We start from the raw sequence: 22,489 nt of genomic DNA, 5'->3' as shown, positions 1-22,489 counted from the left end.
CTCTGTTCCTAGCACTCTGACAGGCAGTGAGTCTGCTTCAGGGATCTTAAATCCTTTTAGACTAATTTGTGAGAGAGCAGGACAAGAACTAGCACCTTTGAATCCAGTGTCCCCAAAGCACAGAACCAGGTATTGCCAATTAAGGAGCCATTCGGATAATCATATCAAAGCAGATTGCCGCAGAGTCTTCCGGTAATACCAGAGCCAGTGCCTAGAGAGAGAGGAGCCCAGAGTTTCACTTGCGTGAGGGGTAAAAAGGGATTTGAGTGGCCTGGTCTCATCAGAGCTGGGCAAATCGCAAGGAAGCGTATTTCGGCATCAGAATGTTGCTTGTGTGCAGGCAGTGTGTGCTCAGCGCCCGTTGGCTGCCTCTGCATAGCCAAAGGCCATGTTCAGGAGCCTCTGGCCCCTCAGTCACTGGCCTGCTAGTTAATTGCCACACGGACTTCATGACACATGGGCAGATAATATGACATTTTCAGTTTCTGTCACTAGCAAACGCCACAACGTTGCTTGCACTAGTTGCTAAGAAGCTGTCAGAAACCATTAGCAATTGGCTAAAGTCGCCCTATGGCATTTCCTCATAGCATCAGCAAAACGAGCATAAATCACCCACTGGAGCCTACTGCTATCCTAATGAGGCTGTAAGCTTGTTTATGGACTAGCATCATTTTTATGATTATTTCCACCTTTTCAGTTTGCCTTCATTTGGCGGTAGGAGAAGTCAGCTCTAGAAATGAAGTCACTGCTGACATTTTACAAATGTGGTTCAGAGCTGCTGCCTGCTGCCATGTGGTCAGCCGGCGGTTCTCCAAGTTTGTTTAGTGATCTTAAAAATAAAAAAAGGAAATAAATCCTCCAGAGACCACATAGAGGTGACTGTATCAAATTTCAGAGTGAATGGCAACGCTAAAGGTACAATTGGCCATTTAGATGTCTCCACATCAATTTTCAATTTAAAAAAGTGGAAGAGGTTAAACAATTTATTAAAATCTATGAAAGTGTTTGCTTTTAGAATAGCCTGTTGTATTATGCTCTTCTCCTTCCCCATCGTCTCCATTTCTCTAACTTGTGTCGAGAAGGAGCAGGGTTTATTGTTTTAGGCTTTTCTGAACATGCACCAGTATTTACACTGGATTGAAAGCATTTGCTTCCAATGAAAATCTTGTCTTAGATTACAACCCAGCAGTGTAATTTCCCTCCCAGATGGGAGTAAAGTAGCTGTATTTGCCTAAAAACAGTAGGAAGAACAAACTGTGCATTAAGCCAAGGCTGTTTTTGGCTTGAGCTAATGATGTAATAGGAACCTTTTATTCGGGAGAGGTCACTGCCAGGGACTGAAGGGGGTGATCTGGCTCCTGCTTGAAAGGTTTCTCCATTGTATCTACATAAGTCTTCACTTAAAAAATTCTGTTCCTAATGCTTCTGCTTTCATATAGCAGAAATAAACAGGAAAAGGTTCTGGTGACTGTTACACATGGAATGCAGAAAGCCTTCCTCTCCTAATGGAGTATATAATTCAGGTGCCCTCGAGGCACGCTTTCAGGAATTCTTTTGCCTGAGGTAATGGGAAGCGAGCCTGCTTTAAGGCCTTGATTATCTATTGATGCACAAAGCTGGAAAAAAAGTCATCTCCACTGGATTACAGTAGATATTTCCATAAATTATCAATGAATTCTCTTCGAGGCAGGCACTAGGCATTGCCTGCTAAATTAATCTGAAGGGGTTTTGAGATGGATAGAAAGGCTATCTTTTTTTTAAGGTGGAAAACAATCATGGCGAGGTGGTGAAAAACTGTCATTAGGTGAGAAGCTTTCCATTTTTAATCAATGATCGAGTAATAGGTTTCTTTTCCTTGGTTACCTTTTGCATATTGAAAGTGGATTAGCCCATTGAAATTTTAAATGCTCTTGAGTTGTTTTCTTTTCTCATGTTTCTTTAATGAATTGTTATTTTATATGGTGAATTGCTTCTCTGAATAAAAAGCCTCTTTAAATACTGGACTTTCAAGGAATTTATTAGGCAAATCCAAGGGGACTCCTTATAAACCACTTGGTTATGCAAATAAAGAGTTTGGTGGTTGCAAAGAGCACTCTAGTAAGAATGTGGGCGTCTGGTCCAGCCAGACCCATGGCCCCCCTCCTGGGCTGTGTGACCTTGGGCAAGTCACCCAACAGGATCACAAGCCCTTTCTTCATTGATACAATGAGGGCTTTGGAATTGTGGGTCTTTATGATCTTTTCCACTGAGAACACAGCCATGATTCTGGGGAACTTTAACAAAATATATGGATTTTAAATACAATTATGAATTTGAAATTAAAAATTAGACTCAGAAAGTTTAAGCTCTGCAAAAGTTTTGTGGCATACGCTGTACTCTTAGCAGAAAGGTTGAAATTAGTCTCTTCCTTAATCAACAAAGGTTTTAAACTCTACCTCAGTACAAGTCAAGGCAATTTGGGGGTCACTTTTTGGGGGTGGGGGATGTCGCCTGAGGGAGCTGTGAAGAACAATAAATGAATGCAACATAGCTACTAGAGATTAGACTCAAATAACTGAAATCAAAAGAGAGGGTTTTTTTGTATGTAGGGTTTTTATGTAACACCAATAAGGAATGCAAAAATCCTTGAAGCAACGTAAAGGAATCTGAGACTAGTTGTAAGGTACAGTTATCACAAGGAAATGTCTCACCAAAGTGCCTGTTTCTCTGGGCCCTGTGGGCTGCTCTCTAGTGAGAGAGCCAGTGCACGTGCGTGCGCTGGGGGTACCGGTGACCTCACTTCTAAGCCTTGCTGTTGTGGCTCTTCTGTCTGGGCCCAGATCAACCTGTCCTTTGCTAAAAGCCAGCAGTTTCTGCCGAGAACAGGGGTACCAGGTTGGAGAAGCATGTTTGACAGAAGCTAAGCTGTTTTTTAGTGTGGGGAGTTTAGTCCATGGTTGTTTTCCCTTTTGACTTTTGTGCCCAAACACCAAGTGCGTACTTATCATCTGTATCTTATGACTTTGGACAGCATGATTATATGAGCTGAGTTTTCTTTCTTTTTTTTTAAATTAAATATGGCATTGTAAAAGGAATATTACATTTTCTACTTTGTTGTGTCACAGAGACAAAATATTTTCTACAAGAAACAACTTAAATGTTATCACAAAAATCAATGGAAAAACAGGATCCAATATACAGCCATGTATAAGCAGGTGACTTTCTAGTGAGGAAAATTTAAGCCTAGAAGAAACTTTAGGAGCTGCCTGGATTATTTAGGGTAATGCAATTCTGACTGACGACTAATCTAACATCACTTTATTTGACTTAAATAGTAACTTTTCTAATTGAAAGCTATTTCAGGAGTTTTTCCCTTCCTAAATTTGATGTTCTCTTTCCATGACAAGAAAAATTATATTCTGTTTGAAGCATTCCTGTGTCAAACTGCTTATATGATGGATTGGCTGCATTTCATGGCCTACTTGAGTCTTAAGCTAAATCATTTGTGGAAATAGCCGATATCTTAAATGCATCTTCTCCCAAGTTGACATCAGTAACTAACTGTGTGTGGGATCTCACTACTTAGGCAGGGATAACACCTCTGCTAGCGGCTGCCACCACATTTAACTCCCCAGTAGGAGTGACACTTAAGGTGTGTCTCAGCTACACACATCTGAATAATCACCGTGAACAAAGCTACCATAGAGATTGGCTATTTCCCTCCATTCCCTATGACCTTTCCCACCATTCTTTGGGAGAAGTTCCTTAGACCTGACTACTTTTCAGTATAGGGCTTGTTCTTTCTTTTTGTCTGGAAAAAAAAAAAGTACCAAATAAACGATTAATCATTTATATTGCTCTTTCGGTTTTGTTTATATCCAAAGGCATTCTATTTGAATGAAGCATGTCAAGGTAGCATCAGTCAAAATTTGATTCACTATGTTTGCAGGTGATGGCTTGGACAACAGTGTAGCTTCCCCCAGCACAGGTGACGATGATGATCCAGATAAGGACAAAAAGCGTCACAAAAAGCGTGGCATCTTTCCCAAAGTAGCCACAAATATCATGAGGGCGTGGCTGTTCCAGCATCTAACAGTAAGTGGATTCTAAATGACATATATAAACTAAATATGGACAATGAACCAGTTTTGATAGAAACAAAAAGTGGGGGAAGAATGATCCCTCTAGATTTAGAATATTTCATAAATCTCTTGTGTTCCCACAGTTTTGACAAAAGCATTAGCACTTGTTTCCTAGATACAGACCCCCAATGAGCAGTTTTATTTAAAGTTCGCTGCTGCAGTTTTGTTAACATTCGTAAGTTACAAGGTTTAGGAGTTCTTGTGCACTTGTAATTTTAAGTGTGTATGTTAATGATGTTGCTTTTATCCGTGTTCTTAGTACTTAGAGCCAGTTTCCACTAAGAAGGAAGTAAGACAAACCCCAGACAGAAGGACTTAATTTCATCCAATGATTTAGCAGACCCTTCTAGCAAGTGATCCAAAAAAATTTAAATCTTGCTGCAATGGCAAGATGCTCACATAATTTGCTTTCAAGTGGCTTGAATGCACTCGCTGCCATTGTGACCCATTCCTCTGAGTCAGAGCTACACAGTGAAAGTTGTCCCTGATTTAGAACTGTAAAGGAAAACAGCAATATAGAGTCAGCTCTTCCTGTGTAGTCCCATGTGACTTTTCAAGCAGAGTAACAGTTTATATTGTCTTTGTGGGTATTGCTGTTTCGCTGCAGGAATTATCCTGGAGATGTGAGAAACTGGAGATTTGGGGCTTTATGACACCGAGGGATTTGTTTTGCTTGGTTATTGTTCTGAATGAATTTCATGTTCAAAATATTTATAATCATAATATTTTGGTGGCTATTTCTGCAAGTGCATACTGACTTAATGGCATCTAAGGAAGAAGACAAAATGGAAATTTATGGGTAAAATAATATTTTAAAAAGCAAAATTGACCAGGGGGACTTTCAATATTAGGGACAAAGGATGGATTTAGGCAGGCTGCCATGTAGCCTAAGCTAAGATGAATGAATGTTAAAAATCTTGGCTTCTTAATATAAATGACAGGAGCAAAACTTTTATGTTCCTGTTTTTAGCATACTTTACTTTTCCTAAAGTCATTTATTTTTCTTAAGTATCAAAATTAATTCTGCACTGTCATAAACACGTCCAGGCCAATTGACCCTTGCAGCCTTTGCCCACATGCAAAGCCATGTTCCTCTGACTTGTGCTGATACAAGATGATACACAGGGAGTGTCGAAAGCCACTCTGGTTCTGTTCTTCTGGATAGAGGCTGTGCCCCCAGTAACACTCGAGGGTGTCAATTAATCCAGACTTTCCAGCATGCATGAACAAAGTAAAAACTGACAGCAGCAGGAATGACTAAAAAATTCCCTCCCTTCTCTTCCTCCTCTCGTGATTCCAAACAGCAACTAGCCTAAGCTGACAGTTTTGGAATCAGCTTTAGAGGCAGGTTCATGCTGGTTGTTAGCTGAAGATTTGGATCACTGAGCTGATATTAACTTCATATTAGGCTTACCTAGATTCAGGCACCATCACTCACCTGACACTTGTTGCATGTACACGTGGGTGGTCTGAGATCTGCCTTGTACCACTGAGGGTTATCAACCACTTCAGAGACTAGTGCCTAGTGAGCATGGCATGAAAAATAAATAGGATGGCATTTCAAATCAGCAGGTGACAAACAGTGACAATTGGTCATAGGTGCTGATGCTTGATCGCCAGAGCTGACCAGCTAACCTGGTCTGGAGGATGAGGCAGAAGACAGGACTTCGACCCTGAAGTCACAACCAAACTATTTCTATTTCCTCTACTCACAGAAAGGATGAGTAGATTTCATTAGCCTCCATTTCAGTCGGCAAAAGCAGCTTTGGCTTTACTTGAAGCTGAGGTGCCCCTGAATAAAATATAATCAAATATTGGTTCAGACAGAATCAGGAGAGAGAGAAGCAAATTCTTTTATTCACCCACAAGATTTCCTGGTTTTCTAGGTCGTACCCTTGTGAAGAACCTTGCAGAGAGCTTTATTATCTTATTTAAAACAAAAACAAAAACCAAGAAACAAAGAAAAACCTTTTTAATGGCCAGCATGGTTTTACCTGTGCTCCAGTGCTTTTTGTGGTCCAACTGTAAGGGGGGAAGTCGTAACAGAAATTATTCATGAACTGCCTGATTTCTTGAGGTCTGGCTGATTTCCTTCAGATTTGGGATTTATGCTGGCCTGTACCACTCACTACCCTGGAAAGGGAAACCCTCTTGTCCACATCATCCTGACGTTCTATGAATGCTCATAAGAAGCTGCCTCGTGGTTTCCACTGGGTATCTCCACTCACTCCCACAGTCCACTACCATATGCTCATACCAGTATCTATTGACAATGATATATTGATATATTGATAACGATAGTGGTCTCTAAAAAGCAAATGATTTCATCGTGTCATCTAAAAAAGCACAAAGTTAAGAGATATATTTAAACTTTCTTCCTCTTCCTTTCTCCTGGTAAGGAAGATGCTCTTCCCTCTTCTCTATTGCAAGAGCAAATAGATGTCCAATTACAATGAATACCCTTCTCCTTGTTTCATGCTTTTTGAAGAAATGAAGAGACTGCTTAAGTAATATTTACAGTCAGGAGCTGGTAATAGTCAGTATTATGGAAAAAACTTATAGCATTTAAACAGGGTTTTATTATTATTTGTCCAAATATAAGTAACTACTGACATCTCAGTACTAATATTTTAGCAAGTTTCTAATATTTGTTTCAAGTTTCTAAGAAGTCTTCAGGGATGCACAATTCATTTGGAAGACTGTGTTCAAATTTTAAATGATCACACTCTTGCTATATGAGTAATGCAACTTTTCTAGAAAGTCCTTTGTGAAATCCTGCTAGGTATAAAAGAACAGTTGAAAATTATCCTCTAGGTGTAAAGGAACAATTGAAAAACAATAGCAACAATTCATATTACGAATATGTATTACAAATAATAAAAAAACTAATCTCTTAAATGCCAAAAGACATATTGTAAAACCTCACACACCTTTTGAAAGCAAATTGCTATTTTTTTTTCTTTTTCAGATAAATGGGTCAATCTTTTCATTGGGTTTATTCAGTTAAAAAGAATCTGCTTTTGAAAGGGCTTTCAAGCATTTGTGTGTTAGAGGAGTAGAATAGGCTCTGAATAAAAAACCTTTCTGGATTTGCACCCCAGCTGCATGAGAAAAATGTGCCATTCTGTCATTATCCACAGGTAGATTTAATCAGTAGCACATTTTACCACTCCAGAGAGAGGTCTAAAGCTTTATTCTTGGGCTTACAGTCTCTAGCGAGCTAAACTGGACATCCTTGTGTCAAATGAAAACAATAAAAGAGGGAGGAAACAGATTTTAAACTTTGGTGATTATGGGGTAAAAGGAAGTTTCGATTATGTGAATTTTCAGCGTAGACTTAGTTGAACATTTGCCTGTTTTGATAACTAGAGAAGGTCTCTTAAAAGAAATTATTCCCTGGAATTGAAAAGAATGACTGATGTGATTTAGATAATAAGGGAGAATTAGAAAGAAAATAAAAGCATTTACTAATAGAAGTGCTTGCATTTGCCTGAAGACAAATTATTGCAAACAATTAAAAAGCACTTAATATTTGTGTATGAGCCACTACATAGTCACAATCAGTTCAGGGGCATATACCACATCAAGGTTTCTCTTTCCTTACGGGCATTATTCCAACTGTAAATATAACCTACTATGTCATAATGTTTAAACTGGATGTGTTTTGCATATTACTGGTTATTTTGCTACATAGTGTTAACAAAGACATGTGCCTAAGGGCCTAGTGAAAGTGAGGAGAAGGAATGAATACAGTGTTTAGGTACTGAGTCTTTTTTCTTTTTGTTTTCCTACTCTATGGTATACTCTATGATATTGTAAATATAATCTAAATAGAAAAGCAGTTAATATAGTTTTATTTAAAATATGCAGTTACATGTTTTCCGGCATGGAGCTGTCCCAGGAATCATGATTGCAAGATATTAAAAAGTGTACCTGCAGATTCGGGTGAAGAATCCGTGCAAGGGACACACATTTGGCATTGACCAGGAGGGGAGGTGATCCTGACGGTGGACTGATTTTCATTCACATTCTCTTGGTTTCCCCATACTTTCACTGATCTTGCTGATCCCATTGGGTGTTATAGAGACAAACTTTTGTTTCTAAGTTACAGGCACATATTTTACTACTTGGTTTTTTTCTTTGCTTTACTTCTTTCTCTTTGTGAACTTCCAGCTTGGAAATTTTTTTTTTTTTTTTTTGTCTGTCGCCAAATTAATGTCTCGATTTCTGATTTATAAGACTTCCTTCTCAATGTTGATAAAGCCAAAGTGAAGGGCTGTAGAATCTTCCAGGTTGAGAATGGCGTTTCCATAGAAACACTATTAGATGAAAAGTGCCCTGCGGGTCCGCCGCTCTAAGGATAGAGTAAATAGAATTGAATTGGGGATTGAATGCTCTAGAAGAGACAGATGTTGTTTCATTGGTTTTGCTTTTGGTAACAAGATTTGTTGGAGACATCTCAGTGCCATATCTCTGCTTGCAATTTTGGAAGAATTGCTCTCTAAACGTTAGGAATTATTATTACAATGGAAAACAGCATCTAGTTGGTATCCAGAAAGCCCATTCTGTTGATCAAGGTGAGTGAAAGGTCAAAAGGCAGCGAGAAGGACCTCTAGGAAGGCATGTAGATAGGTAATAGATGGAATTTGCTCCTTTTGTCCCATTTCTCTTCCTATTTCTGACTTTACCTCTATACTTTGCCAGTTTTACAGTGAATATTCTTATGGTGCCTAACCAGCTAGCATTCTTCAGGTCCATTAGTCCTTAGATGGTAGCAGACAGGAAGACTATATTCTCAAACTGCCTGAAATGTCGAATCAGGGTAGTACGGAGCACTTGAGAAGGACAGGCCCTCCCTTAGACTAGTCCTGCCCTCTCTTCACATTCACGGGCCTGAGACCAGGAAGTTGTCTGATTGAGACGGCAGCGCATTTTGATTCCTTCTTCGCTTTGTGTTATCTGCAGATGCATCTTTAAATTAAGATGTTCAAAAACTGGTATGAAGGAGTGAGAAGATTTCTTTTTCCTTTCTGACATTCATGTGCCATATCAAAAATGAGCTTTCTTAAATCTATAAGAAGAAAATCTTTACAGTTATTGCTTTTTCCCACATATGCCAGCGTCATTCATTTCCATAGGCTTTTACAGAGGTGAAGGGTCAGAGCTAGGCTTAGCCTAAACTAACCCAGGCTTGGATGACAGATCCTTGCTATCTTAAGTTTGAAAGGTCTCTGCTACTTGGAGATATCATATTTCAACTTTGGTTAGATAGGATCCTGAGTATTTTTTACACAATTGGAAATCATCTGTCTCAGAAGGGAAATGGAATAGATTATTTAATTACTTGGGGGTAACATTGGAATGCCCCAGTTCTTCTGTGACATACGTCATACAAACTCTGTTTCAGTAATGAAGCGGGTGGTTTCCAGATTCTGGGGTAACTGCCTTTTTCTTTTTCTTAGCTGGTTATTGAAATCCTAATGGGATGGGTGATGAATTTTCTTAGGTCAGGTAAACTGAAAAGGCTACAGCTGGAATTCTTCACCCAGAAGAATTGGAGTTAATACTAATGATCATTGTGAATTAGAAGATCAAAGGCGAAGCATCAGCCTGTTCTCCAAGTTGTTGCCCCAGAGCCCATTAGTGACCTGCCAGAGCCCCCTCCCAGCCTTCCACACACCTCCTTCCCCTTGCCCCAGCCTTTCTTCCCCATCATAGTTATGCACCTCTGACCTCAGTGGGCTGATGAGGAGGCATGAGGGGAGAAACGATCAAAAGTAAAAACAAAAGTCCAACTTTAAAATTGCCCATTTTTCCAGATTCATAGGACTCATAAGCAAATGAGCTCTGATTAGGGCTCTCTGTTATTTTTGGGTGTGATTGTTCTCAGGTAGTTTGTTCATTTCACCAATTATTGGTGCTTTATCTATATTAGACTTTTGTGGAGTCTGGCTATCTATTCATCAGATCATACTGAAATTTTGCCTTTGTTTCTAAGACTAAGTTTAAAATACACTGTAGTTTAGTTTTCTGATATTCTCTTCATTGAGCTAATCAAATAAAAGACTAGGTTCAAAACAAAAGTGGCCACATAAGCACAGTTTATTAAATTGATGGTGCTGCACATAGCTGTTTGAACAGTAGTCAGTCATGTACACCTGAAAGCATATATCAAAATCATGTCTTCTTCTGATTCCTGTTAGTGATGATGCATTTTTGAAGATAAAATATGAAATTTGATCAATGAATATGCAACTGCTCCTCCTCAATTTATCTTTCAGGTTAAATTTGGAACATCACATAGATATATGTGAGTATATTTTTTAAATAACTCAGCCCATCCCATAGGAATTTTACATAGTGGGAGCTTGGCTTTTTACTTTCTTAATGTTTAAGATTCCAAGTGAAGGTACTTTGCTTTAAGATAAGAAGGTTTGACAGAGAAAATCAGATGGTCTTGTTGTGGAAGGGGTTCCAGTGTTCAGTTGGGTTTGGTCGGTTTTGCCAGTACAAGTAAATCTGTATGTCACAGAATTTAGGGTACTTCGTTTGACGTAGCTGGAAGCATCCCCACCACATCTCAGCCTTTCTTACAAGAGTGTGGAAGTAGGACCGTGTGTGCCTGCATGTTCCTATGTACGTGGAAATTTTTCTGGAGGACAAATCTCTCTGAACTTTTGCCTGTCTATACCAATCCTAGTGGGGAAAACCGATCCATTTTACTTCTTTTAATCCTTTAAATAGCTACATTCAGAGCTCTGATTTTTCTGTTTTTGCTGATATAAGCAGACCGTGGAGGCCACGGCCTTCCGCTCTGGTCACGAAGCCCTCTTGGCCGTGGTCTGAGTCACCTGTGGAGCACTGAATGCCATGAGGTAGCAGACATCGTTGAATCACAACAGAATAACTGCTGTTGACAAGGGTGTGGGCGTTTCAGTGCTGCCTGTCCCCCATATTCAGGGTCCTGAGTCTGGAAATGCCAACTCCCTTCAGAGGATGTGATGCTTCCCCAGTGTGTCGGGAACAGGAGAGGGCCCTAAGAAACTCCAATAAGGGACCTGTTTCTTGGCGGTTCAGTGGAAAGCCCCCAAGAGCAAAAGGGTAGCTGAAAGTTGTGCCAAGCACTTTTCTACTATTTGAAAGACATTTTTGTCCTTGTTTTTTTCTTGCCATTGCAAAATGTCTTCACTCAGCAAATTATAACCCTGTAGATGTGGGCCCTAATACAGGATGTATTGCTCTGTGAACATATATAGTATATAGAATACTATGTGGAAAAACAGACCTCAAATAACTTAAGGTTATAAGGTTATAAGTTAGTTGATATTTAAATGAGATGCAAATTACTTGGTTTTATATTATTGAAAATATTCTGAAATAGAGACCTTTGGTGTGGCTTAGACAACTAACTTGCGTTTTATTGTCCTTCTGGTTTTATCTCTTCAGAAAAAAAGGGGGAACTTAACCTTTTAGGTGTCTTCGCTTTTTAGTTCTTAATATTCTCTGGTTGTTTTTTTTAATCTGTTTTCACATTTACTTTGCTGCTAGCACCCCTCCAGAGCCCATGTCCTCTCCCAAGACATGGATGACCTCTGAGAGTGCAGTGTCCTAGAAGTTCTGGGGATGACTGGAGGTCCAGAGTATAGCCTATTAACAGAAACACCCATTCTAACAAAGATCAGTGAGTAAAGATACTTTCTAATGCAATTTATAGAAGTTTAGAAATAATTCCTCTCTATTATTTAAAGAAAAGCCAGTTTCCAAACTTCTTAGGAGAGAAACTTCACAAAAATGACTTGATTTCATTTTAAAAAAGAAATGAAATTATCTCCGGCCTACATCATGTTACTTCTACTATGTTTTAAAATGTTCTATTAATTGCTGGGCTATTTGGACATTGGGTCATTCTGTCCTGTTACAGCTGAAGAAAAAAATTCATCAGAAGTCTAAATAAAATCACAGTTCGTTTTTCTCTGTGGTGCTTCGTTGTCTAATATTTTCACACCCGCTGGATTCTTAAGACAATACTGTAAGGCAGGCAGGATGACAAAAATGAAGTTTAGAAAAGTTAATGATTTTTCTCAAGGTCAAAACTAGGAACTGGCTGAGCTGGAACCAAGATCTCCTGACTTGAATTTCCATGTGCTTTTTCCACCACGCTGCCTCTCAAGTACACAGCAAATCAAATCGCATTGTGGAAGTTCAAAGGTGTGATGATAATCTCATTCCATGAGCCAGCTAACTGGTATTTTTTTAAATAGAACTGTGAGCCAGAGATTTTGGCAGACAACTTTGTAATGCAGTCTGATGGTCATTGGTACCTAAGGGTCCAGGAAGTCATTTTCTGTCCACATTCTTTTTCCAGACATATCTGCGCAGTAAAAGAGAGGCATCACTACAGCTACTGATATTTTTGTGCAGTTGTAATCATTTATGCATTGTTAGAATTTCTGATTGTAAACATTAACTGTTCCTCCTTGTGGAAATATGTAAATCTCTACCCTATTACTAACATGTCTGATAGTGGTTTGGGAGTGAGGAATCTTTCCTCATGCAAATCCTAACTAAACCTTCTAAGCACAGAATTTAGCTCCTTGAAGTTTTTTTTTTTTTCCTGTCACATGTCCAGGACGCCAAAGAGCTATGTCTTTAATTTGCTTTATGGAGATAGAGCAAAGTGCTTATGCAGTTTCCCCTGATTACTCTTGAAACTACAATCCAACTGTCGTTTCTTAGCAAAGAAGACTGCTAAACCCTGGAGAATTAAGCCACTGCTCTGGGGTATGACACTGAGGTCTGATCATTTTAAAGCTAGTAATAACCAGAATCCTAAAATTCTTATGAATAAAATGTAATTTTAGTAATGTTTCCATAAACAGTGGTAATGGTGGCATTTTAGTAGGCAGTGACATTAGTCACATGGAAATTGCACTACATTGGCTTTTAAATTACTCCACCTGTCTGTATGAATAGAATTTTCAGTGTAAAAAGCAGAGAGACAGCTGCTGCTAATGTCTCCTTCTCCCTGTGCAGATAATGCTGGCAAATCTACATGCATAAAGGACTGGTTTGTGATGTAAAATGGTACCTGACCCTGCTGGCTCCTGAGATACAAAGAAATACCTTTAATTACCAGTAGCAGTGTTTAGTTGTTGATGTGACAGTGTCAACGTGCAGGGGTGTAACCTTAGCTTCACTTCCCATAGTCATGTCACCCACTGTATACTCATTTTCTTCCACCTACTTTCATAGTGAGATGGGTAAGCATTTATCTTGATGTGTTTCAGAAACATGCAAGGCATTCATACTTAAAAGGAAAACATCTAATGCTGTATGAACTTGATTGATGATCTTTCCATTTGGCAACTTCTAAAGATTGGTGGAATCTGGTTCCCTTCTTTCTAGCCAGAATGGAAATATGGTATACTGTGTTCTATCTTCAATGGGCTCAGAATCATTCATCAAATACAAATACATGTTCTCATGCAAGGATCATGGTCAGGCATTTTATAGAGCAGAAGGGTACAGGATAGAGGGGCTTGAGAATATCCACTTCCTTACTGTGTGCCCATGCTTCCTGCTGGCATACGAGAAAGCTGACTTTCTGGAGAAGCCCATTTGTTCTTGGCCTTCGGGTCACAGTCTCTTGGAGCAGCTACATGAAAGTGGGCCAGCCAGGGGGATCCTCCGGGTTGAGATGCTGGTTGCCAACAGTGTATTTGGTGACAGGGCGGGTGGAGAGGAACTTGTCCGGCTCATCTGTAGACTTTCTTTTTGACTTTCACACAACTGGTGTTTTTGTGTTTAATTTAACAAGGAATGAGTAGTAAATGAAAGCTGCTGCCTGAAATCCCACTGTGAGCGTGTTTTGCACTTGGCTCCCCAGTGACAAGGCAATTTGTGAAATTATGTGATGGAGTAATTAGATGAAGCCAGGGCTCCTGATTGTTGCCATGCATATGTGGCGAGGGTTTGTTGGGAAGGGGGTGGGGGAGAAAAAAATAGATTATTACCCTGGCAAGTTGGCTCAAAGCTTCTTCATTTATTTGTAAACAGAATATTTAGTGACCGCATAGGAAGTAGCTGTAATCACCAGCTCATAAAGAAACCACAGCAGAGCTTTTGAATTTTTGCAGAGTGCTCATGTAAAATTTAAGCTGGGAGGCAGAATCCCTGTTAATGTAATTAGGATCTAATTTACCACCCTTTGCACACAGATGTAATAATGTCTAGATATTTATTCTATCTTTAAGCACGTTACATATACCTCAGTGCAGCAGTTACCGAACAGAAACAGGTGTGAGCACTTTCCTAATTCGTTTTTGCACTGTAAACACATAGCGATTTAAGGGAAATATTTACCAAAAACGAGGGGAAGGAATGTCTGCAAATGAGGCAGTAATGGACAGTTGCCCTTTATGTACTGATGGATTTCTCAATGGTTAAGTAAATTAAAGCAAATGCTAGAAAAATCAATAGGCCAGCATAGTCTTGGTTTTGCCTCATAGACTTCAGGACAGAATGACAGATGTGGTGTCTATGACCCATTTAAGTATTAATGCTTGAAAAACTGCTTCTGCATGCAAGGTTATAGGCTTCGAAACATTCTGCTATATTAAATTACAGACAATAATATTTTTAAGTATATGTGGAATTTATCTGTTTGAGTCAGGTTGTTCTTATGTGGCACATTTAGACTGGGAGATTAGTTGCTCGGTTGTTGCGATGGCTCCGTGAGTCAGTTGTGAATGTACCCACGCGGGAATATCTTCATGAGGCTGTAGTTAGAAGGTGAGGATGATGTACACCAAGCTTACGTGGGTTGTGAAGTGAACATGTGCTGTAACACTCTATGTGGAAACCAAATTGGATTTAATTAAGGGGTAGATGCTCACAGCCTTTGGAAAAATCTGTAAAATACCATTCAAACGTGGCATTGTAATTCAGTTAATCTCCTGGGCTACAGATGCCGTATTTTACATTTGAACTGACATGGATAATGCGTCATGTAGGATGACTGTCACAGCATGTGGAATTTTAGGGCTGCACTACTGTTCTAAGTGGTAGGTATTAACCTCTGAGAATGAGAAGGTTGGCCTTCTGGTAGCACCACAGAGCGTTCATTTTCCCAGCCATTGTTCCCATTACAAGACAAATGGTGTAAATATGGCCACAGGGTTGCTTTGTTGACTACTGGAGACTGGAAGAGAAGAGAAGCCAGGCAAAACGGATTTGAGAATTGGCTTCAGGGACCAAAGCTGGTTTTCCGAACCAAAATAAAATGCAGGGCTGAGGTCACTCCTGGTAATCTGGGGAGAAGGAGCCTTGTGTTGCAGAAAAAGAGAGTAGGGCTGGCTGGAGGGGTCCTGTTCACCTTTCTAGGCTGAGTGGATGTAGACAAATATCTCCCCGCTTTCCTCTCTACTCAAGACAAAGCAGACACTGTCCTGTCTCTGGGTTTCGAAAATCAGTATGGACATTGATATTGTGATAAAGCAAATCATTGGAAACATTGCAACATTGCTAGGTTGCTATGAGGGAGAGAAGTAGAATGAGGGTTTAGGTTCTAAATAGGAGATATTTTCTGGATTTAATTTTAGGTTTCATACAATGTAGTGTTACTATTCACAACATTCCTCTGAATCTGTATCATGAGATTTAACAATGTACAAATTTGGAGACTTAATTGAGTTGTAAATAGTAACTAAAACATAAAGCCTATCATCTCCAAAATTAAAGGGAAATTACTATAGAATTTGAGATTCTTTAGCTTTTTTTCCCCTAAAGAAGCGACTCTTAAACTTTAGTGTGCACTCAGATTACCTAGGGATCTTTTATATAAAGAAGGTTCTGGTTCAGAGGGGTGGTGCCTGAGATTCTGCATTTCAGAAAAGCTCCCAGGTGATGCTGACACAGCTGGTTCACAGCCACACTTTGCATAGCAATGATCTAAGGAACACATGCAAGATGACAGAGTTTAAGTGGAAAGATGATTATTCTTCTCCATCTTTGATTTTTATACTTTGTTTTCTTTCAGATTTTGAAACTTTATTTTTATATAACCCATTATTTTTATCATGTCTATTGGACTAAAGTGTTTTTGGTTTTTCTCTGCCAACTTCCAATTCTTTTTCAGTGTACACGAACTTTCTTTTGAATACCAAAGAGTTTTCAAAAGATAGACTTTATTTTTCAGAGCAGCCTTAGATTCATGGCAAAACTGAGGGGAAGGTACAAAGATATCCCATATATCTCTTCCCACACACCGGCATAGCCTCCTCCATTATAATGTCCCCAACAGAGTGGTGTGTTCTTTACAGGTGATGAACCTACACTGATATATCATCATCACCCCAAGTCCATAGTTTACACTATAGCTCACTCTAGGCATTGCACATTCTGTGGGGTTGGACAAATGTACGTCATGTATCCACCGTTACTGTATCACACCCAGAGTTGTCCCACTGTGCAAAATGAATTTTCATGGGGTGTCTCCAATACCCAGAAAGCTTCTGATAGGCCAAGGATTTTGCAGATATGCTTCCTTTGGGCTTGCTGACAGTGCACTTGTGTGTTCAGCGTGGGTGAAAAGGTAGCTTGGAAGGCTGAGTGATACAGAATTTTGTCCTTCCCCCTCATGTGGCTTCCGTGCTCTGGTGACAATATGCGACTGTGGAAGCTGTCATGGAGTGAGAGCAGTGCGTGCGGAGGCTGTCCTAGCTCCCAGGTTCCTGCTCTGGCCTCCAGGTCTGATAGCCTTTGTCAGTAAGAAAGTACCAGAACCACTGACTACAGAAACAATGCATACATTTGAGGGAGAAATGCTTTTTTTCCTGGTACTCCCGCCAACTTTATGTCTGCTCCAGGAGATCCTTTTGTATTTCCGCTGCCTTGTGTGCTAGGCATGTGCACTGCCACGGGCACTCTCAAATTTCACAGCATCCTGGAAGATGAATTTGTTTTAAAAAAGCAAGCGTCTGAAACGTTATAGTCTCTCTGGTTTGGCTAAGATCTAAGGAATTATTAATAAGTAGCACATACCTATTAATCATTGCTTAGCAGGTAAATTCTCTCAACTCATTAGAGTTCCCATGCTGGATGTAGTTTCTTAAAATTAGGTCATTTATTTTGGTCTAAGTCATTGAGGATCAAAGGTCATAAGGAATCCAAAAGCCATTAGTCAAGGTTCTTTTCTGGACCCCTCAGATGTCATTGTACGAGTCACCCATGGCAGCCTGGGCCTGGCCTGCTGTCAGGGAGCTGGCAGGGTGCCTACTTTATTTCCAGTTTGCATAGATAAAAAGCAGAGCAGCTACTCTTGGAATCACTATAAAAATAAGCTTACATAAAATCTCCATTTGAAATACAGTATGAGTGCGCCCCTGCATGCTTTCTCTTAGGGAAGCCATGGGCCTTAGAAATCAAAATTAGGAAGAGAGGCATACATTTAATGGCCCTGTGGATTATTCTTTGTTTTGGTGAAGGCATTTATAATTCATTATAAATTTAGCAAGGACCAGACTTTCACAAGGAAATGTAATGACGAACCAAGTGTTTTAATTTGATCATGTAAAAGAGAAATAAAAACATGACTTCAACTGTTGTCAAAAATGTACCTTGCCATTCCCCTCTTGGTAATGTCAGAGCACATTTGGCAGTAATGAGTTGTTGCGAATCAGGAACAGTTTGTAAGAGGTAGTGGTCAGGTCAGTTCATTTACTTCCCCCACTGAGCCCTGTGGGTCTCAGGCCCACACCCTGGAGTGAAAACAGCATCGCCCAGCTAACAGGTGCCCAGGACTTACTCCCTGAAAGTGTTCATATTGGACCAGAAACCATAAGCACTCAGCAACACTGGTCACTTCAGAATCATCCAGTAAATGGTGGGTGAGCTTCCGAGGGAAAAGACCAAATATTCATGCATTGAAAACATAGATTTGAATTTTTAAACATCAGGCTATACAAGCCAGCATCCCATTTGAATTTAAAAGGTAGTGAGTTCACATGGGATCCTGCAATTAATAACTGTGCTCCCCTTTTACAAATGGAACATTTTACAGAAGCAAATGGGATAGAAAGGGCTGAAGATCTACCGGAGATCTTAGTGTTCAATAAAGGAGAGCCTGGGAAAAGGATCAGAGCCCTAATTTTCAATCCACTGGATCTCACTACTTCCATACCCTGACACTTCAAATTGTTGTTTGTGTTGCTCTTGAAACTCTTCTGTGTACCTAGCTGACCAGATCTGATGAGAATTGAGACAGAAGTCCTCATGACCTCACCAGAGCCATGCCTTTGCCACAGTTACTCAGAAGAGATCACATGCTCCATGGCATCAGCAGGGCTGTGGTGACCCTGCGCGGGTGCTGCGCTGTCCCTAGAGCTCCCTGTGGCCCTGTCGCCTGCACTGCAGTAGGCACCAGTGTCGGGGCTGGGGAGCAGGAGGCACTCTGGGCCCTTACCTAGGAACACCTCAAGCTGTTGGGTTTGTGCGGAGATGACCCCGATGGTCTCTGTGATGTGATGACCTCATCCCACAGCAGGAAAAAGCTACTTTCAAATGGGCTTGTTATTTATTCTTCCCCATTGTAAATGCTAGCTAAACTTAAGGCTGTGTCTACTCTTATGTTGGAATAACAATGTAACTTGGGCCAGTGAAGCTTATCCAACTATGTTCAAATGCTTTTTGAGAGCCTACTATGTGCAAGGGGGCCACACATGTCTTGAAGCTTCCTGAGCTCTTTGGAAAGAGTGTGGATCTAACTGGTGGTGCAATTTAAAGAAAGAACTGGAGTGAGGAAGACAGGGGACAGTTGGAACAGTTCGGGTAAGAAAGTTGTGGTTGTGGGAGTGTAAAGAAATGGATTGGTGGAAATATTTTGGAGATGACCATGGCACGTCACACATAGAAGCATTCATAGCTGGCATGTGTGCACCATAGGCGATGCTCAATGTCAGTGATTCCAAGGTGGGTCCCAGGTGCTGTCCATCTTCAGTGCCATATGTGGACAGAATTTACAAATAATAATAAACTGACTGAAAGTCAGTCTGCTTATTATTATCACCATGCACTGGCAATTCTAAATGACATCAGTGAATAAAATACTCCTCCTTGCTGGGACTGACTGTTCCCCCCCACCCCCGCCTGGGTAGGTCCCTAACTACCATCTTGGTTCATCTCACTGAATCCCCACAGTGACCCTCTGTGGAAAGTCCTGCTAGTGCTGCTATTTTACTGATAAGAACACCAAGGCTCAGAGAGATTAAACAATTTGCCTGAGGTGGCACCCTAAGAAGCTGGGGTTGAATTTGAACTCAAGCCTGTCTGACTCTGATGCCTGTTTTCATAACCACTCATGAGTGCACATTTGATAAAAAAAAGCATCAAAGGTGACGTCCTGTTCCATGTGAGGTAGTCAGGGGACAGTGGTATCAGCAGTCTCTTTCCTAGAAGAAGGGAAGTCAGAGGAACGAACTGGTTTTAGGGGAAATGTGAGGAGTTCAAGTTGGGATATGTTGTGGCTCTGGTGCCGGTGTGACAGCCCTGTGAGTTGTATGGCCAATAGTCAGAAACGAGACTGCTGGGGCTTCGGCGGTACTTCCGCCTGAGCTAGGGGTGTAGACGGAGGCATGACCCAGAGTGCCGGAAGAGGAAAGGAGGAGGGCACGGGTGAACTTGGGTGATGCCCATTTTTACAGGTTACCTGGAGGAAAAACCTAGAGAAAGAGACAGAGAAGCAGGCAAGGAGGCCTTCTGTCAAATGCAGAGGTGGGCTGAACTGACCTCTGGGGTCCCTCCCAGCTCCAGCACTTTAATATCCTAAGAAAAGAAAGGAAGGCACACTGGTAAGTCAAGGAGTCCATCCCTCAAGCAGAATCCATCATGGCCCCAAACTGGCTCTCCCTTCTGTCCCTCTCCTCTCAGTTAATACAGCTCCACGGGCCCAGAGGCTCCAACCAGGCACAGAGTCATCCCTGAAAGGTCCCACTCCTTCCCTCACAGTATCCTGCTGGCCCCCTCCCTGAGTCCCAGCGACTGTCCTCCTACGTACCTCTCTGTTCTCTTAGCCCTGCCTCGCCCTGCTGCTGCTACCTGTCTCCTGCTCGCCTAGTTCCCTGATCAGCCTCCCTACCTCTGCAAGCAATGTCTCTTATGAACAATCCCGTGTTTTGCCACTAGAGCAGTTTTTCTAAAACGAAACTTGGCCACATCTCCCTCTACTTAAAATCCTGTGATATCTTCTTACTGCCTTAGGATACGATAGGCAATCCTATTTGCCTCAGGGACCTTTTGAGGTTGGACACTGGCCCACTGAGCACCCAGGATCCTCTTTTGCCCTTTCCATTTCCATACCAGGCTTCCTACCCTATGCTGCAGACAAGCCTGAAAGCTTCCTTGCCCCACAGGTGTGAGTGTCCTGGATCGGTACCTGCCTGTGCCATTCCCTCATCTGGAATGCATCACCTCCATGACCGCTTCTCCACTTCACACTTTCTTTTGCATCCTTCACATCCCATTTCCACTGTCACTGCCTGGGGAAGCCATTTCTGATTATCCCAGGAGAGAAGAAATGGCCCCTCTTGCCAGACCCATAGCACCTTGACGGTCAATTGATAGAGTCCTTATCATGGTCACTGTTTATGAGCTGCTTCCCTATTTAGAGAAAAGATTTAATCTTTCATCTCTATGTCTTCAGGCCATAGTATAGATTCTTGACAATATTTATTGATCAAATGAATGAGCAGTTTCAAAATACAGGGGGCCCAAACCCTGAGAGTTTTATGAAGTGGTAAGCAGGGTCCTGGTATAGGGATTAGGGTATCATCAGTGACGTTTGATAGAGCTGTTTCAGGCCTTCGGAGGTGAAGAAGAATCAGGAGGCATGTGAGGACACTGCAATAGAGGCAGCAAGGGGTGGGCCCTTTAACTGCTTGAAGAAATATACTGAAGGATACAGTTTGGGCAGGAGCTTGAGGGAGTGGTTACAAGAAGGGAAGGTTTTTCTTTTCTTTTTTAATATTTAGGAGAAGGGAATTTGAATATGTTTACACATAGAATCGAATTCAGCTTTTTTCCATGGAATTGTGCAATGTTCCACCCAATTTGTTAATGCACAGCCTAATGATCTACTTAGGCTATAGAGAAGGGACCTTTGAAGATAACGTAAGAAGAGACTAATTAATGGAAAAAGGATCAAGAGCATGTTGGCAGTGGAGGGGCTGCGTGGGGAGAGTGGTGGGATGGCACCTCACAGTAAAAGCTGAGCAACCAGTGTGAGCCAGGAGAGGAAGGTGAAGGCAGAGGGCTTTCGTAACAGACAAGAGGGGAGTCTCAGGAACTGTTCTCCTCCTAGACCTTTTAGCAGACCAGGAGGCAAAGTCAACTGCTGAATGTCCAGAAAGTAGGATTGGAGCTGGAGGAGAATGGAAGTCATTTGGAGAAAAAAATAGCTGTTGGGACACAATAGACAGACTAAAAAATAAAAAATAAAAATAAAAAATGAAAGAAATTTCCTAATACAGTTAAAAATACATAGAAAAAAAGTGCTAGACACCACACTGCAACCAAGAACTAGCTAGACTTTGAATAAGTAAATTTCATTTCACAACCAACCTGTTCTTCACCTGTTAAAGTTAAGGTGAAATATTGAAGTTTTGGCGGTTTTCTGAAGGAAGTGTATTTGCATTTTCTATTTTCCTTAAAAATTAGTATCATGGGGAAAATTCATTGAGCCCCAGTCTGAACTACTTAAGTTTGTACTATCGCATGTAGGTTGGTGAACTCAAGATTGCATTAAAGGCTTTATCTCAGTTTTGGAGGAAGTTATCATGCAATTACTGTACATTATCTTTCAGCACTGGTTGTATGAGAAGTTTGCAGACTTGTTATTGATAACCTTTGAGTTAAGTTCAATGAAAACCATGCAAATGCAGCTGTCTACTAAGATAAAAATTTTTTCTTACCATGCTATATGAGAGAAATGGGGGATTTTTAATTTAACTCTAGCTAATCAACACAGTATCTCAGAATATTTGAGCAACTGTAAAGCTTAACAAGCAAAACGATCTCAGGTATGCCTCTTGAATCATTCCTCTGCCAGAGGCCTTGGTTTAGCATTGGGGAGGAGGGCTGGCTGGCTTGAACAGATTCCTTTAGTTTCATGAGTTGAAGCTGAATTGATCTTGACACTACTCCAGAAGAGTTTACTGTCATTGTGTTGGTTTGATAGCAAATGATACACACCTGGCTTCATGAAATAAAAAGACACCCCACAGATAATGAATCACTCATTGTCATATGTAAAGCACAGTTGGTTCAGTGTGACTGACAGGTCACTGAGTGACTCATGTGAAGTCTCACTGTTTAAA

At 40.8% G+C, this 22,489-nt stretch overlaps 1 protein-coding gene across 3 annotated transcripts in view; it reads left to right on the top strand.

The window, feature by feature from the left end:
• Nucleotides 1–22,489, top strand: part of MEIS1 (Meis homeobox 1) — a 127,556-nt gene that overhangs the window by 67,061 nt on the left and 38,006 nt on the right. For all 3 annotated transcript variants that reach the window (XM_017676207.3, XM_073212280.1, XM_017676209.3), the window contains exon 8: nt 3,929–4,074. In XM_017676207.3, the coding sequence (XP_017531696.1) occupies nt 3,929–4,074 (146 nt within the window). The remainder of the gene's footprint in view (nt 1–3,928; nt 4,075–22,489) is intronic.

This window comes from Manis javanica, chromosome 1, assembly GCF_040802235.1.
Source record: "Manis javanica isolate MJ-LG chromosome 1, MJ_LKY, whole genome shotgun sequence".
In the NCBI taxonomy this organism is placed as follows: Eukaryota; Metazoa; Chordata; class Mammalia; order Pholidota; family Manidae; genus Manis; species Manis javanica.
Note: the sequence above shows the minus strand (reverse complement) of the source record. Positions and strands in the feature narration are given on the sequence as shown.